We start from the raw sequence: 16,972 nt of genomic DNA, 5'->3' as shown, positions 1-16,972 counted from the left end.
CTCTGGGACACCTTGTGGCCTGTGAGCCTAGGAATAGGGTTTTGTAACTGGTAGCTGTCTAGAATCTGTGAGTCATTCTCGGGGTAAGGAGTGCTAAAAGTAATGCTGCCTTCGTTTCTCATTTGAAGAACTGAGTCATCTCTGACTGAGGGCTGCCCCCTCCTGGAGGTTCAGAGTTTGCACTCTAGACCAATGCTGTCCGAGAAGAACACAGCAGAGCTACATACAAATTTTTCTAGTAGCCGTGTTAGAAAAAAGTAAAAAGTAACAGATGATATTAATGTTACCAATGTATTTTATTTAATCCAGTATATTCATGTCCAGAGTACCATTTCAGCAAGTAATAAACAGATGAAAAAAAATCGTGATAGTTTGTATGTTTTTTTAAATATATATACTAAGTCTAAGGAATCTGGTGCTTATTTTCTACTTAAAGCCCCATTTCAAGCACCTGGTAGCCACACGTGACCAGTGACCACCATATTGGACAGCACGGTTCGAGACACCCTAATGAAAACCCAAAGCAAATCAGAGTGGCACATTTCCATTTCTGGCCATAAACATTCTGAGAGCATCAGTATCATGCCCTATCTCAAGTCAAGTCTCAGTAGGTTCAAAGTGAGTGTTGACAGCACAACTGGAGAGTAATCGCCACTCACCACAACTAGAGAAAGCCCCATGCAGCAGTGACAACCCAGTGCAACCAAAATGAATAAATGTTTTTTTTAAAATGAGTGTTGAACCTGGAAAAACCATTCCAGAATCGAATTTGGGTGGTCAGAAAGTAAAACTTCAACCTTTACGATGGGCCCAGAGTAATAACCCTGATAAAGGTGGGAGGTCAGCCGTCTCCTCCTCTCCTGGACAGAGTTGCAGCCCAACCCCCAGGGATGGGACCTGAGGCTCCTGGGCCACCCTTGGGGCCAGACTGTGGTGCCACTGAGGATGGGGCCTTCGCCACCGTTTCCTCTGTGCTCTCTCCCCCTCCCTTTTCTGCAGCCTTGTTTTCTTACGTCTCAGTGACGTTTCTGTCTGTCCAGATACAGCAGCGTCCAGCTATCCACTCCAGGTTGAGACATGCCTGCCTTTGGGGCTGTTGGTGATGGTTCTGAGAGTGCGAGTAGCAAGAATCCTTCCACCCGAGCCCCTGATGAGAGTTACTCTGCCCCGTTTGTTTTATCAGTTGCTCTGCTTGGTTCCTTGAGCCGCTTGAAAGTAAGTGGCTCACACGACGGTTCTTCACCATTAAATCTTTCAGTTATTGATTTATACGTACACTTTCATAGTCAGGTTTGTCAAGGTATAGTTTGTATCCAGTTTAAAAAAAAAACAACCCTTTTCTTTGAGTTTTGACAGATACAGAGAGTCATGTAACCACCTCACAATCTAGCTAGAGAAAAGTCACTTTCACCCTCAAGACTCACCCGTTTGTAGTCAGCACCTCTCCTATCTCCAGTCCCTGGTAACCGCTAATCCATTTTCTGTCCCTGTAGTTTTGGCTTTCCATGGAAGTCATGAATAGATTTATATGGGATGTAGCTTCTAAATGTGTGTGTGGTTTTGAATCTGGCTTCTCATCCACGTTGTTGCAAGTATTAGTCGTTCATCACTATTAGTTCCTGAGTACTACCCCACTCTATGGATGATGTGAGACACTGTTTATCTAGTCACCAGTTGAACCTTTGATTTGTTTCTAGTTTGGGACAGAAGCTTAGAATTTTTAACAGGCAGACACGAGCTTATTTCTTTGGCCTGATGCAGCTTGCCCCACACGTCTGTATGTGTCTGCCAGTGTGGCAGTCCTTTTCCACTGACAGCACGCCTCTGAACTCTGGGAACCCGAGGATCATTCAGAATCAGTTCTGGGGGTGGGGGTGCCCGGGCAGGGCCTGGTGGTCTGGTGTGAGGGCCTCTTTGCTGCACAGAGGCCCGGGAGTCTGCAGGACTAGATGTACCAACGGACGGCCTGGATGGTTTGGGTTCAGGGTTTCACGGGGAGGGACAGCATCTCTTATGTATCAGTGTCCGGGGCTCTGATGTGGTTCAGCGCCAGCCCTCAGGCCGCACTTGGGACCCAGGGCGGGTGGTGGGGACAGGGGTGAGCGCAAGGGGCTGGCTGTGTCCCCAGGTGGAGTCCAGCAGGGTGTTGTGGGGTTTGCATGAGCGGTGAGGGGGGGAAGTCCTGTAGCGGGAGCTACGGCGAGGTAAGACTCCCCCCACCTCTATGCATGGGGTGGGCATAGAAGCCCCAACTGCAGAGCGCAGTGGGGAAGCTAAAGGCATGGCGCCCCGGGAGGTGAGCATGGGAAAGGGGGCCCACTTCCCTGGGGATCAGCAGTACCTTCGAGAGGCTGTCTTGGGGGCCAACACTGCGGTTCATTTGGTTGTTGAGTCCACGGTGTGGCCCTGTGTGCTGAGTACCATGCTCCAGGCTGGGGGCAGCAGTGTAAAGATCTCCATGGCCTCGGTCCCCCCAGCAGAGTGTTCCTGCTGAGTGCTGGTGTTCTGTGCTGAGTGGTGAGGAGACATGCGGACCTAGTCTTGGGGGCGAGGGGAGTGTGGCACATTCAGTGGCTGGCGGTGGTACCCCTCCCCGCGTGGGGAGGAAGTGCTCATCAGGTTTGTACCTGTTTAATGAAGCATAACTTTGTTAGGTTTTGCCCACACCTGAGGGCACTGAGTTGCCCCTATGAGGATCTAGCGGTGCAGGGGCCGGTGGCTCTGTAACCACAGGCGGCCCTGCCTGCATGGGGAAGGGGCTGGGGCAGGGTCCTCTGCAGAGATGCTGGGGCCCAGGGTGGAGGCCCCATTGCATATTGGCCTTTCAAGAGACGCAGGCAGGTCCGCAGTGTCAGCTTCTGCACAGGATCCTGATCCGTGGGATGTTCCACTTGAATCCAGACTTTGAAACTGTCCCTCTCCTCTGCCCTGTAATAGGCCTTAGGTGGAGCCTGGGGGTCTTGCCCTTGTGGAATTGGTAGTCATCAGGCCAGGAATAAAGAGATACAACTAAATGTAAAATCTTCACAAAGCTTGGGTAGTGCTTTGGAGGGAGCGGATGGTGTTCCCATAGTGAATACAGGAGACCAGGCCTGTCACTCTGAACCGACCTTTTAATAAGAGACCCCAGCAACTGGGGGGCATGGAGCCATACATGGAGGGAAAAATGAATGCCCAGACAGAGGCCTGGTCCAGTGAGGGCCCCGTGTTGGGGGGAAAGTGCTTAGCTGTCCGCGGGACTGAAACACAGGGTTGAGTGCTTATGCTGGAGGAGTCCACGCACCGCGAAGCCCTCTGCAGACACCAGCCCTGCTATCAGGCCCTGCGGGTCCTCATAAGTGCTGGCGGTTTGATTGCAAGTGCCATGAGGCGCTTAAAATCCAAACAGAACCATGAGCTATTAGCTGTGAAATAGATGACACAGCTGCACCGTGGGTGAACCTGGAAAACGTCATGATGCTCAGTAGAAGCAGCCAGCCACAAAAGACCACACATTATAGGGCTTCGTCTATAGAAAATGTCCAGAACAGGCAAATCCATAGACAGACAGGTGGGTGGTTGCCAGGGGCTGGGGGAGGGGAAGTGAGGCATGGCCGCTTCATGAGCGCGTTGACTTCATGGGGGAGTGGCCTCTTGATGGGCGTGGCGTCTTCTGAGTGGGGAGTGGCCGCTTGATAGCATGGCGTCTTCTGGGGGAGTGGCCTCTTGATGGGCGTGGCGTCTTTTTAGGGGGGAGTGGGGAGTGGCTGGTTGACAGCATGGCGTCTTCTGGGGGAGTGGCCTCTTGATGGGCGTGGCGTCTTGTGAGGGGGAGTGGGGAGTGGTCTCGATGGGCGTGGCGTCTTCCGGGGGAGTGGCCGCTTGGTGGGCGTGGGGAGTGGTCGCCTGGTGGGCGTGGCGTTTTCTCTGAGGTGACAAAACTAGATAATTGGCGATTGTACCAGTTGAGAATGTACTTGATGTCTTTGAATTGTCTACCTGGAAATGGTGAAATAGTGCATGGTATGTTGCATATACTTTGCGGCAGATTAAGAATGGCTTCCCTGTCAGCTGGTCACTGGGAGTGGATGCAGAGGTGGTACGGGGGCGATGCTGTCTGTTCCCGAGAGGTTTTGTGGTCGGTGGCCTTAAGCTGTAAGGGTCTCTGGGGACTGAAGCACTTTGCTTCGTGAATTCAGGTCTCAGCCCTGGAGGGGTGCATTACCACCTGCCCCTCCCCGTCGTGACTCTGACGGCTTTGTCCTTCTGGCCCGCAGATGCTGGCGGACGATGCGGAGGCGGGCGCCGAGGATGAGAAGGAGGTGGAGGAGCTGAAGAAACAGGGCATCAACCCCCTGCCCAAGCCACCCCCCGGCGTGGGCCTCCTGCCCACCCCGCCCCGCCCGCCCGGCCCACCGGCCCCGACGTCTCCGAATGGCCGGCCCATGCAGGGCGGCCCCCCGCCCCCACCCCCACCCCCGCCTCCGCCTCCCGGCCCCCCTCAGATGCCCCTGCCAGCGCATGAGCCGCTGTCACCGCAGCAGCTGCAGCAGCAGCAGGACATGTACAATAAGAAGATCCCCTCCTTGTTTGAGATTGTGGTGCGGCCCACGGGGCAGCTGGCTGAGAAGCTGGGTGTGAGGTGAGTGCCCAGCTGGCCATCATGTGGCATCTCTGGAGCCTTAAGAGCCTGGTTGGAGCCCTCCTCAGGCTGTAGCTCCCTCCTTCCTTTGCAGCCCCTCTCACAGGCACCATTGTTTCTTCCAGGTTCCCTGGACCCGGAGGACCCCCTGGGCCAATGGGCCCTGGGCCCAACATGGGACCCCCAGGGCCGATGGGGGGCCCAATGCATCCTGACATGCACCCTGACATGCACCCGGATATGCACCCGGACATGCACCCCGACATGCACCCTGATATGCCGATGGGCCCCGGCATGAACCCTGGCCCGCCCATGGGCCCTGGCGGCCCTCCCATGATGCCCTACGGTCCCGGAGACTCCCCACATTCTGGAATGATGCCCCCCATCCCGCCAGCCCAGAACTTCTATGAAAACTTCTACCAGCAGCAGGAGGGCATGGAGATGGAGCCGGGACTCATTGGGGACGCAGGTATGCGGGGCTCAGGGTGGGGGCTGGCTGGGGCTTGCACAGTGGAATATAGGTCAAGAAGACTGGGGTTTTCTTCTTTGGTCTGAGTCTTTGAAAACTTAAATCCAACTCCATCTCTGTTCCATGAGTGGCTGAACATTTTCAGTGATGTAGAATTCACCAGCCTGTTGAGTCTGGGCGGGGTGTTATCATCATTATAACTTACTTAGTTTCTTGTAAGTTTTCTGGGTGTGTGTGGACTGGGAGTGTGGGAAGTTAGGGGGTGGATGCCGAACGGTGTGAACTTCATGGCTGAGGTGCCCTCTGCCAGTGGCCTGCTTCTGGGTGGTTCTTGGCTTGGAGCTCCCTTGTGACTGTGCTCGTTCTATCCCCACACTGACTATCTTCCTTTCTCCTTTCCTTCCTTTCTTACTAAAATGAGGACACGTGTTGTAAATAACCTAAAGGTCTGGTGGTCAGGGTGCTGGGATGACAGTGCTGCTTCATAGGAGACGGTGTGTAGCCTTCAGGAGGATGCGAGGTATCTAGGGGGCCAGGCGTGCTTCCAGGCCTGGGGTCAGAGCAGGCCTGAACTGCGTTTCAGTGGAGAGAAACAGATAGGAAACATGTCAGTAAGTGTGCTGCTCATGTTGGCATCGGTCATTGATGGAAGGAAAGCGGGGCAGTGTCCGGGGTGATGGGTGGAGGTGGGCTGGGAGCAGCTATGCTCTGGTGCATCACCGCCTGTCCGAGGCCTATGTGAGAGGCAAATGGGAGAGGGATGTGAAGCGGGAGGAAGGCTTGGCTTGGGGGGAGCCGCAGCAGGTAGAGATTCCAGCCAAGTCACCTTGTTGGTGGAATCCCCAGGTGTTCGTGTGGCTTGGGACAGGAGGACAGGGGAGAGAAGCCCCAGCACATGAGACTCTATGGGCCATGGTGAGGTGTGCTCAGCGGAAGAAGGATGGGGATAGCAGAGGAACGCTGGGGCCATGGATGCTCGTAGAAGGATGAGGGTAACAGAGGAACACTGGGCCCACAGGTGCTTGTAGCAGCTGGAAGGGCATCTGGGAAGCTTGCAGGCTGCTCTGGAGTCACCCTGGGCAGAGGTGAGGTGAGGGGCTTCCAGGGTGACTGAGAGCCAGCAGAGTTGGGTGTGGAGGCGCCAAGGGGCCAAGGCGGCAGGGTCGGGTGGGGATGCCTGTAGGGGGCGGAGTCGTTGGGCAGGTGCCCAGCCGTCCCTGGGGCGGGATGTGCTGCAGAGCCAGGCTGGGAGGAGGGAGGGCAGCACCGTGCTTCAGCTGCAGAAAGCAAGAGGTGCGCGTTTAACACCATGTGGGGTCGTCGGCGGCGTCAGGGAGCTGACCAGGCTGGGGGTCGGGGTAGAGCTTATGCTGGCGTCTAGTGTGTGGAGGCAAAAAACAGGTGTGGGGGGCAGGGCGCCAGGGCAGTGACACGCTCTCACATGAGAAAAGCAGGTGACCCTGGCCCAAGGGGTCTCTTCCCCCTTTAAACAATGGATGTGAGATGTGTGAAGGTCCAGGTAGGGAAACAAAAAGTCTGTGAAGCTGGTGATGGTATCTCTGGAGTAATTGGCTCAAATGCCCATGTTGTGAAATCTACCCTTTTAGTGCTGTTCAGTTGCCTTTAATAATATTCAGCGTTGTAAAACCGTCTGATGAAGAGGGGCCTGGGTGGGACTGTTGTTTAAGGAGTGAGGCTGTGGCCCAGAGCAGCCTGGCCCACCAAGTTCCCATGTTCTGAAGTTCAGAGTCTGGAAGAAAGTGGCTTTTCACATTTTGCTTTATACGATTACGTAGGAAGTGTTTATCTTTCTAAAAAGATTTAAGCGTTTGACTCCTGGAACTTTAGTTTAAATTACAGACTCACTTTCTTGGTAGAGCTGGCCACATTTCAGCTGCTCAGTAGGGTCGCTGCACGCAAGGTGCAGATCGGGGCTATTTCATCATTGCAGAATGGCCTGTGGGCAGTGCTCATTGGACTCTGTCTCCAACACACATACACAGCCTCTAGGCGCTTCGTCACAGACCTCCCAAAGCTGTTCCCCTCATCCTTGGCTCTATCCTTAGCATTTGCGAAGGGAGGCGGCTGGTGCTGGACGCTGCCCACCTTTCAGGAGAGATGGCAAGCCCTTCCGCCTGGTGCTTCCTAGATGCTGTGCTAGAGAAACACCCCCACCTGCCGCATCCCCTTAAACGTAGCAGCTGCCCAGAAACATTTGTGGAAGGAGAAGAAATCGCCGGGAGCCTCTGGGTGGACTTGTAGCCATAGCAACATTTTGGTGTATTTTCTTCTTTTCTTTATGGGTCTTTTTTACCGTGATTGAACTCATATTATGAGCTTACTGTGAGATTGAGTGTTTTTCTTTCTTTAGTTATTTACTTAAAGAGACGATAAGATTAATGTTCATCAGAAGTATTTAAAACAGATGGGAAATGTGTGGAGTAAAAAAGGGAATGATGCCTCAACTCCCTCCCCCAATCTCATTTCCCCTGCTCTCATTCCCAGAGGGCCTGTTCTCTGTCTGTCTTTTCAAAGCTTTTTCTTTGCGTTTTATAAACATTTGTTCGCCGTTCCGTCCTATTCTCACCTCATGAGCATTTGCCCGTGTCACTAAACCTCACCGTGAACCCCATTCTCAGTGGCTGCATCCTAGTTGGGACCCCCTCCCCCTTTGGCTGCCCCGTCCCCTACTGCTAGGGCCCCTCCCGGGAAGGGTAGGAGGGCACAGGCTGTGCATTGTCACCCATCGCCATCAGGGGTGGTTTTCCAGCTGAGGGCACGGGTGGGTCGGAGTTGGTGCCGCACGGCCCTTCCCGACATGAACGCTCGGTTCTTCCCTGCCACAGAGGACTACGGGCACTACGAAGAGCTGCCGGGGGAGCCTGGGGAGCACCTCTTCCCCGAGCACCCTCTGGAGCCAGACAGCTTCTCTGAGGGAGGGCCCCCAGGCCGGCCGAAGCCAGGCGCCGGTGTCCCTGACTTCCTGCCCTCGGCCCAGAGGGCCCTGTACCTGAGGATCCAGCAGAAGCAGCAGGAGGAGGAGAGAGCGAGGAGGCTGGCTGAGAGCAGCAAGCAGGACCGGGAGAATGAGGAAGGCACGTGTCCTCCCCCGGGGCAGGGCTCCCCCCATGGGCACGGGCCCTGGCCGCCCTGCGGGGAGTGGTGGGGCGTGCCTAGGTCCGGGGTCTGCGTGGGACAGGAGCCTGTGGCCGGGAGGACCCCTGCGGAGAAGGGCAAGACCCTGGTCCTGTGGAGGAGGGCAATGGGCTGGTCCCTGGAGGAGACCACACCCTCGCAGAGGAGGCTGGAGGGAGACGCTCAGCCCCCGCTCCCCAGACCGTGTCCTTGGGAAGCCCAGAGGTGAAAGCCAGTCTCTGACACAGACCAGTAACAGTCCCAGCCTCAGCTGCTGGGTCTTGTGCCGAGTGGCGCCCTGATGGCATCCCCCCTGGGGGGAATGGGGCAGACAGAGAAGGCATCTAGAGCCTGCAGCTAGGAGCTGGGGAGCAAGTGGGGCAGTGAGAACAGGGGACAGTCCCCTCCCCGAGGTCTCCGACTGCAGCTGCGGAGGAGGTTGGACATGGGCCAGCTTCTGCGTCTGCCCACCTGGCCCCGCCTCTTTCCAGCTGGTGACTGCCTGCCCTGGGGCGTGGGAGCACTGTGAGGGGTCTGGGAGGCACGGGTCTGGGAGCCCAAGCTCAGTGAGAGCCCAGGCAGCGGCTGCTGCTCACAGGTACTCGGAGCCGGGCCTGCTGTGGGGGGGTCTGAGTCTGCCCAGGAGGTGAGGAGGCAGCGCTGGAGCCTGGGGCTTGGAGTTTGAGCTTAGGCCTGGCTTTGTCCCCGACCTTGGGGCGCTTTGTCGGTGCCTCTGTTTTCTCATCTGTCAAATGGGCATGGTGACAGCGCTGTATCCTGGGTGGTTGTGGCAAATAAGGCAAAGCCCTTAGCTCGGTGCCGGTACACAGGGAAGGGTCCATCCACGACAGCCAGAGACCTGCCGGGCTCCGTGCTTGGCCCGCCTGCGCTCCCTGGCTCTTCGTGCCATTCTGTGGTGGTGGGGAAGGTGAGCAGTGGGTGTTTTAAGCGAGAGAAGTAGAGGTTCTGAGAGAGAAGAGGTGGGGAGTAGGCTACCAAGGGATCCAAGAGGGCTGGTGGCAGGTGTGGTGACCACTCACCATCTCCCTGCTGCTGTCTGCTTGCTCGCAGGTGACACTGGAAACTGGTACTCAAGCGACGAGGATGAAGGTGGGAGCAGTGTCACCTCCATCCTGAAGACGCTGAGGCAGCAGACGTCCAGCCGGCCCCAGGCTTCTGTTGGGGAGCTGAGCAGCAGTGGGCTGGGGGACCCCCGCCTCCAGAAGGGACACCCCACAGGAGGCCGACTGGCTGACCCCCGCCTCAGCCGGGACCCCAGGCTCTCCCGCCATGCTGAGGCTTCCAGCGGGTCAGGCCCAGGTGACACTGGACCCTCTGACCCGCGACTGGCTCGCTCCCTACCCAGCTCCAAGCCCGACGGCGGCTTGCATTCCAGCCCTGCTGGTCCCGGGGGCTCCAAGGGGTCTGGGCCACCCCCGGCAGAAGAAGAGGAAGGGGAGCGGGCCCTTCGGGAGAAGGCCGTCAACATTCCCTTGGAGCCACTCCCTGGGCACCCGCTACGGGACCCGCGGTCACAGCTGCAGCAGTTCAGCCACATCAAGAAGGCCGTGACCCTGAGCCGGCCCAGCTTCGCCCGCACTGTGCTCTGGAGCCCCGAGGACCTGATCCCGCTGCCCCTGCCCAAGCAGGAGGCGGCGCCCCCCGTGCCTGCCGCCCTGCAGTCTCTGCCGGCGCTGGATCCCAGGCTGCACCGCGCCGCCACCTCGGGGCCCCCCAATCCCCGGCAGCGTGCGGGCAACTCCACAGATGCCGGCGCGGCTGGCTCCAGCCTGCCTGACTTTGAGCTCCTCTCTCGCATCCTCAAGACTGTCAACGTCACCGGCCCCTTGGCCACCCCTGGCTCCGGCGACAAGCCCAGTGACCCCCGAGTACGGAAGACACCCACCGACCCCCGGCTGCAGAAACCCACAGACTCCGCCACTGCCTCCTCCCGGGCGGCCAAACCCGGCCCCGCCGAGGTCCCCTCTCCAACCGCCAGCCCCAGCGGGGAGTCCTCTCCACCGGCCACTGCCCCCTACGACCCCCGCGTGCTGGCAGCTGGCGGCCTGGGCCAGGGTGGCGGGGGCGGCCAGAGCAGCGTGCTGAGCGGCATCAGCCTCTACGACCCCAGGACTCCCAACGCGGGGGGCAAAGCTGCAGAGTCGGCCGCCGACGCGGGCACCCAGCCCAAGGGCCCTGAGGGCAACGGCAGGAGCTCCGCTGCCGCCAAGGCCAAGGAGCCCCCGTTTGTCCGCAAGTCTGCCCTGGAACAGCCCGAGTCCGGGAAGCCTGGGGCCGACGGGGCCACGGCCACGGACAGATACAACAGTTACAATCGGCCCCGGCCCAAGGCCGCCGCGGCCCCCGCTGCCGCCGTGGGTGCCCCGTCAGCAGAGGGCAGCCTACCCCAGCCCGGCGTGCACAACCTGCCCGTGCCCACCCTCTTCGGGACCGTGAAACCGGCACCTAAGACGGGCTCCGGAAGCCCATTTGCTGGCAACAGCCCAGCCCAAGAGGGTGAGCAGGACGCTGGGTCCCTGAAAGATGTGTTTAAAGGCTTCGACCCCACCGCCTCCCCCTTCTGCCAGTAGTGTTAAGCCGGAGTCCAGCGCTCCCCACACCCCACCCTTCCCAGGGCAATATTTAAGGGCAGCGACCAGAGTTGGGGCTTGGGGGGAGGGGGGAGGGGGTTTGGGTGTTCTTTCTTTTCTTTCTTCCTATTCTGTTTTCTTTTTTCCTCTCTCTCTTTTTTTTTTTAAGTAGTATCTTCTGTATAACACATGAATTGTACATAACCATCGCTAACTTCCCGTCAGTGCTGCGGGACTGCTGGGTGCCCGCCGACAAAACCCCCATGTGCATGTGAACAGTGGCGAGTCCCCTGGGCTTCAGCCCAGCTGGCACTCTGCCTGGCCTGGCTGGGCCCAATTTTCAGGGACTCCCTTAAAGGCTGGGGCCCCAGTCTGGCAGCTGGGGGTCTGGTGGGTTTTCTGGGCAAAGCTGGGCCCCTCCTCCTCCTCCTGCCCCACCCCGCCCCACCCCACCCCCCAGGAGGAAGGGAGCAGCAGGAGTCAAGAAGGCACCAACCGTTGCATGAGCAAGAAGAGCTGGAGCCGAGACGGTGGGCAGGCCCTGCGTGGAAGCAGGTCTAGGCATTTCTGCGTCTCCTCTGCAGTGTGCAGGCCATGATGACCCACTTCAGGGGCCAGTGGAAGCGAGGAGGTATCAAGAAAGAAAAGAAGAGCCTTTGGAAGCTGCCTGGGCCAGGAGAAACAAAGTCCTTTCCCACTGCTGTCTCGTCTGGATTCACCTGCAGGGTCCCCCCCGCCCCCGCCCCCCTCCGTCCAGAGTTCACCCGTGAACCCGAAACCCTCCAGCCTGCGGCAGAAGACTCTGGGGTGAGAGATGGACCTGGAGTCGGCTGGTGCGGGGCGGTGGCCCCGCAGACCGCGTGCTTTCCGTCAGTATTAGCCCCTGTCCCGTCATGGCCACGCCTTTCTCCCCGCGTGCCGGGCTCTGTCCTGGGCCCCAGCCCCTCTGAGGACAGCTCAAGGATCCGTGGCATGGCCGTGCCACCACGCCCCCGACGGGGGGAGCCCGGGTGGTGGTCGGCAAAGTGTCGCCCTCTCGCCACACCCCCTCAGCATACCTTCAGCGCCCGTGGTTTCGGTGTGTTTGGTTTTCTTCCAAGCCAAAGGGGGCGTGGGTTCAGGGCACATGCAGTGTTGGCTTTATGGTCACATTCAGGAAGGGGGCCTGAGGACACGGTGGGGAGCTGGCCAGGGCCAGGAGGGTGACCCGACCCCCGCTGTGAGCAGGGTAGGGACCCCACAGCCTGTGTCCTGCTCTCGTCCCTCCGGCTGAGCCGGGAAGGGAGCCGCCAGGGCTGCCCTGGGCTCTCACCACCCCCAGGACCCTGGCGGAGCTCCCGTCCTGGCCACAGAGCCCACAAGAGGCGGGCGCTGTGACCTCAGGGGAGCTGGACACAGCCTGTGTGTCCGCACCCACCCGCTGTCTGCTGCCTCTCTCATCCTGCCATCTCCGCAACCTCGCTTAAGGGCCCTGACTTCCTGCTAATGATGAGGAAGCCTGGTGTCCCAGCCAGCCAGAGGGTCACCCCTCCCACCTCCTTGGGGTGGGAGGTTAAAGAAGGTCCCACACCCCCTCCCCCAGAAAAGGAATAGTCATACAGAGTTTGGTGCCAGAAGCAAGGGCCGGGGAGGCACCCCCAGAGGGTCAGTGCGCCATGATCAGGGTGGTTTGGTTTGTCTTTGTGTCTTTTTCTGATTTTTTTTTTTTTTTAAACAATCATTAATGAGATTTTTCTTCAGCCACCAGTGTTGGCCTCGAAGCAGAGGGCTGCAGCCCCTGGTGTTTGTAATATAAGAAAGAATACACAGTGTGGCTGTGGTTGGGTGTTGGGTTGTTTGGTTTTTTTTTCCCCTCCTTTGAGAATTTTCTTTTGTAGAAGCAAAATGAAATACTTTTTTAAAACTGTAATCTGTGGATGAAATAGAAGCTGGAACCCTCCTCTTGGAATATTCAGCCTAAGAACCTCATGGGACTATGAATTCACCCAAAATTTTCATTTGCCATCAGGCCGAGCTTTTAAAGGAAAAAAATAAATTGTTCTCTAACCAGGATTGTAACAAAAGTGTAAATACTATTTCAGAGTTGAAAGTTGACGGTGCAAATATGTATATAACGTACTGTATTTTTACAATGATCGTCGCATGACTCTATTCCACCCCTTTTTGTACTCCATATCTGTCTTCCAGAAACACCACCTGTCCTTTCTCCTGTGGTCTCTTAATCCAATAATTGTATTACTGCCATTAAAGGATGCAGTTATTTTAAAAAAAAAAACAAAACAACTAATCTACGGATCTTGTCTCTCTGTGCTGCCCCCAGCTCCCCTTGCCCCAGAAATGACAAGGAGGTGGGGGGCGCAGCCTTGAAACCAGGGTCTGTCCTCAGTGGCCCGTCAGTCCCAGGGTGGCGTTCACAGTGACGCTGTGGGGATGGCACCTCCAGACAGACTCTGTTTCCCCCGGCTCCAGCTCCGGACATCGCTGACCCACGCGGATCACAGAAGAGGCCAGAGATGACCTCAGGACCATGGGGCTGGCTTAAACAGCGGCCCTAACTGCTGTAGATTGAACGTTTGTGTCGCCTCAAAATTCCCCTGTGGAAACCTGTTCGCCCAAGACAACAGGGTTTGGAGGTGGGGCCTTTGGGAGGTGATGAGGTCAGGAGGATGAAGCCTTTGTGAAAGGGATTAGTGCCGTTTTAAAGGAAACGCCACAGAGGATCCTTACCCCTTCCATTGTGTTAAGGTGTGGTGTGAAGACAGCCATCTGGCAAGAGGGTCTTCGCCCAACACTGAATCAGCTGCCACTTGACCTTGGACTTCCAGCCTCCACAACTGTGGACTTTAGTAGACTCAGACACTCCTCTCTTGCTAACCTGGGGTCTGCCCTGAGAAATCCATGCTTTGCTAGGGAGAGACGGGAGCAGGACTTGGCCTGGAGGGTAGCCGTGTCTTCTCGGGATTTAATTTGGTTTCTGTGCTTTGATGGGCCTCTCTTAGTTTTTCATGACTGCCATATAAATTATACAAGCCAAGTGATTTAAATCAGAAACTTGGTGAAAGAAAAACAACAAAACAGGAACTTGATACCTTACAATTCTGGGAGTCAGAAGTGTGACATGAGTCTTACTCAGCTAAAATCAAACTTTTGGGGGCTTCCTGGTGGCTCAGTGGTAAAGACTCTGCCTGTCAACCCAGGAGATACCGGTTCAATCCCCAATCCAGGAAAATCCCACATGCCAAGGAGTAGCTAAGCCCATGCACCACAAATTACTAAGACTGTGCTCTACAGCCCAGGAGTTGCAACTACTGAAGTCCAAGTGCCCTAGAGCCCCAGAACCTGTGCTCCACAACGAGAAAGGCCACTGCAATGAGAAGCCCATGCACTGAAACTAGAGAGGAGTCCCTGCTCGCTGCAAATGGAGAAAAGCCCATATAGCAATGAAGAACCAGCACAGCCAAAAATAAATAAATCTGGGGCCCAATATTTGAAGTGCTTCTAATTCATTCACGTCGAGTATGGCCGATATCACCTGGAACTCAGGACTCCCCCTCAGCTACCTTCAACAGGCAGGAGCCCATCATCCCACGTAAGAGGGTTGGTAGGGCAGGTCCAGGTGTGGTAAAGTCCAAGTGAACTCTGAATTCACCCAGGTTCAGCCTCTCTTCCACACTGCTGGTCTGGGACGGCAGCACCCCTTGTGATGGCAAGATGGCTAGAGGGTCTTCCAGCCTTTACCTCCTCATGCAGCCAAGCAAAGAAGCAGAAAAGAACCTTCCCATGTATCTATGAGCCAGGTTCAAAATTGAGAAAGGAGTATGACAAAGATGTATGCTGATTGTCACCTTGCTTACCTAAGTTATATGCAGAGCACATCATATGAAATGCAGGGCAGGATGAAACACAAGCTGGACTCAAGATTTCCAGATGTATCAACGACCTCAGAAGGCAGATTTTACCACTCTAATGGCAGAGAGCAAAGGAACTAAAGAGCCTCCCGTGAGGGTGAAAAAGGAGAAGTGGAAAAGCTGGCTTAAAACTCAACAAAAAACAAAGATCATGGCATCCATTCCCATCACTTCATGGCTAACAGATGGGGGAAAAGTGGAAACAGTGACAGATGTTATTTTCTTGGGTTCCAAAACCACTGCAGATGGTGAATGCAGCCATGAAATTAAAAGACACTCCTTGGAAGGAAAGCTATGACCAACCTAGACGGTGTATTAAAAAGCAGAGACATCACTTTGCTGACAAAGGTCCATCTAGTCAAAGCTGTGGTTTTTCCAGTAGTCATGTATGGCTGTGAGAGTTGGACCATAAAGAAGGCTGTGTGCCGAAGAACTGATGCTTTCAAATTGTGATGCTAAAGGAGACTCTTGAGTGTCCCTTGGACTGCAAGATAATCAAACCAGTCAATCCTAAAGGAAATCAACCCTATTCAATGGACGGATTGATGCTGAAGCTGAAGTTCCAATATTTTGGCCACCTAATTTGAAGAGCTGACTCATTGGAAAAGACCCTGATGCTGGGAAGGGTTGAGAGCAGGAGGCAAGGGGGATGACAGACGATGAGATAGTTGGATGGCATCATAGAATCACTGGACATGACTTTGAGCAAACTCCAGGAGATGGTGAAGGAGAGGGAAGCATGATGTGCTGCAGTTCATGGGGTCGCAAAGAGTTGAACACGACTTACCGAGTGAGCAACAAGGGGCGAGGAACTGCTTCCCAGAAGTCCCTCAGGCTTGCTCTCAGCCACTTTGGCAGGCTCAGATTGTGTGCTCCTCCTTACCTTGGTCCACAGCAAGAGGGCAATAGAGGTCTCACATCTGGTTCTTAGATGTCAAAGATCCAGCATCCTTGGCTAAGCACGTGACTACTTGGAAGGTGAACATGCAGACACCTGTGGGGCTCATGCAGGGGGAAGACGGTGCAGGAGTTGGAAGCCGCAGCGGTGATACAGGCATCATTCAAATGTTTAGGGCATGGACCTTCTCCGGACCAGATCCTGTGGTCAGCACCAGGCTCTTAACAGGGATGACCCATTGACTGGAGTGAAGTCTGCAAAGAGAAGGAAGATGGCACCTGGGGCTTGGGAGGTTGGCAGGTCTTGGAGAGCCTTGAAGGCTGTGTTCCAGATATGGGCAGAGAAGAGCTTATGTTCAAGTTGCTGTTTAGTTGCTCAGTTGTGTCCAACTTTTTGCAACCCCATGGACTGCAGCCCCCCAGGCTCCTCTGCCCATGGGACTTCCCAGGCAAGAGTACTGGAGTGGGTAGCTGTTCCTTTCTCCAGGAGATCTTTCCAACTCAGAGATCGAACCCAGGTCTCCTGCATTGCAGGCAGATTCTTTACTGCTGAGCCACTGGGTAATGACTCCCAGATCTCAGTGGCTCATCCATGGGTCAGTAGGGGACTCTGCTTGTCACAGTCACCCAGGGACCCACATTGGCTGAAGCACCACCCCTGGGACAAATTGGCAATGGTGAAAGAGATGGAGAAGAGCCCACCAGCTCTTAAGTGCTTCTTCCCCACAGTCAAGGACTTCAGTTCTGCTGTTTGCTTAGCTAAGCAAGTCCGGAAGCAAGCCTCACTTCAAGGGCATCAGTCAGTTCAGTTCAGTTGCTCAGTCATGTCTGACTCATTGTGACCCCATGGACTGCAGCACACCAGGCTTCCCTGTCCATCACCAACTCCCGAACCTTGCTCAAACTCATATCCATCGAGTCGGTGATGCCATCTAACCATCTCATCCTTTGTCATCCCCTTCTCCTCCTGCTTTCAATCTTTCCCAGCATCAGGGTCTTTTCCAGTGAGTCAGTTCTTCGCATCAAGTGGCCAAAGTATTGGAGTTTCAGCTTCAGCATCAGTCCTTCCAATGAATATTCAGGACTGATTTCCTTTAGGATTGACTGGTTTGATCTCCTTGCAGTCCAAGGGACACTCAAGAGTCTTCTCCAACATCACAGTTCAGAAGCATCAATTCTTTGGTGCTCAGCTTTCTTTATGGTCCAACTCTCACATCCATACATGACTACTGGAAAAACCATTGCTTTGACTAGACAGAGCTTTGTCAGCAAAGTAATGTCTTTGCTTTTTAATATGCTGTCTAGGTTGGTCATAGCTTTTCTTTCAAGGAGCAAGCCTCTTTTAATTTCA

At 55.5% G+C, this 16,972-nt stretch overlaps 1 protein-coding gene across 8 annotated transcripts in view; it reads left to right on the top strand.

Annotated features, from left to right (window-relative positions):
- ZC3H4 (zinc finger CCCH-type containing 4) overlaps positions 1-13,103 on the top strand; it is a 38,766-nt gene extending 25,663 nt beyond the window's left edge. For 7 of the 8 annotated variants that reach the window (XM_043435674.1, XM_043435675.1, XM_043435679.1 and 4 more), the window contains 4 exons: positions 4,257-4,621; positions 4,747-5,090; positions 7,937-8,185; positions 9,297-13,103. In XM_043435674.1, the coding sequence (XP_043291609.1) occupies positions 4,257-4,621; positions 4,747-5,090; positions 7,937-8,185; positions 9,297-10,816 (2,478 nt within the window). In that variant the 3' untranslated portion in view covers positions 10,817-13,103. The remainder of the gene's footprint in view (positions 1-4,256; positions 4,622-4,746; positions 5,091-7,936; positions 8,186-9,296) is intronic. The other variant, XM_043435682.1, reaches the window with a different exon arrangement.
- Positions 13,104-16,972: the final 3,869 nt, after the last annotated feature.

Source organism: Cervus canadensis, chromosome 18 (assembly GCF_019320065.1).
Source record: "Cervus canadensis isolate Bull #8, Minnesota chromosome 18, ASM1932006v1, whole genome shotgun sequence".
NCBI lineage: Eukaryota > Metazoa > Chordata > Mammalia > Artiodactyla > Cervidae > Cervus > Cervus canadensis.
The sequence above is the reverse complement of the archived record's forward strand: the minus strand, read 5'-3'. Positions and strand labels throughout refer to the sequence as shown.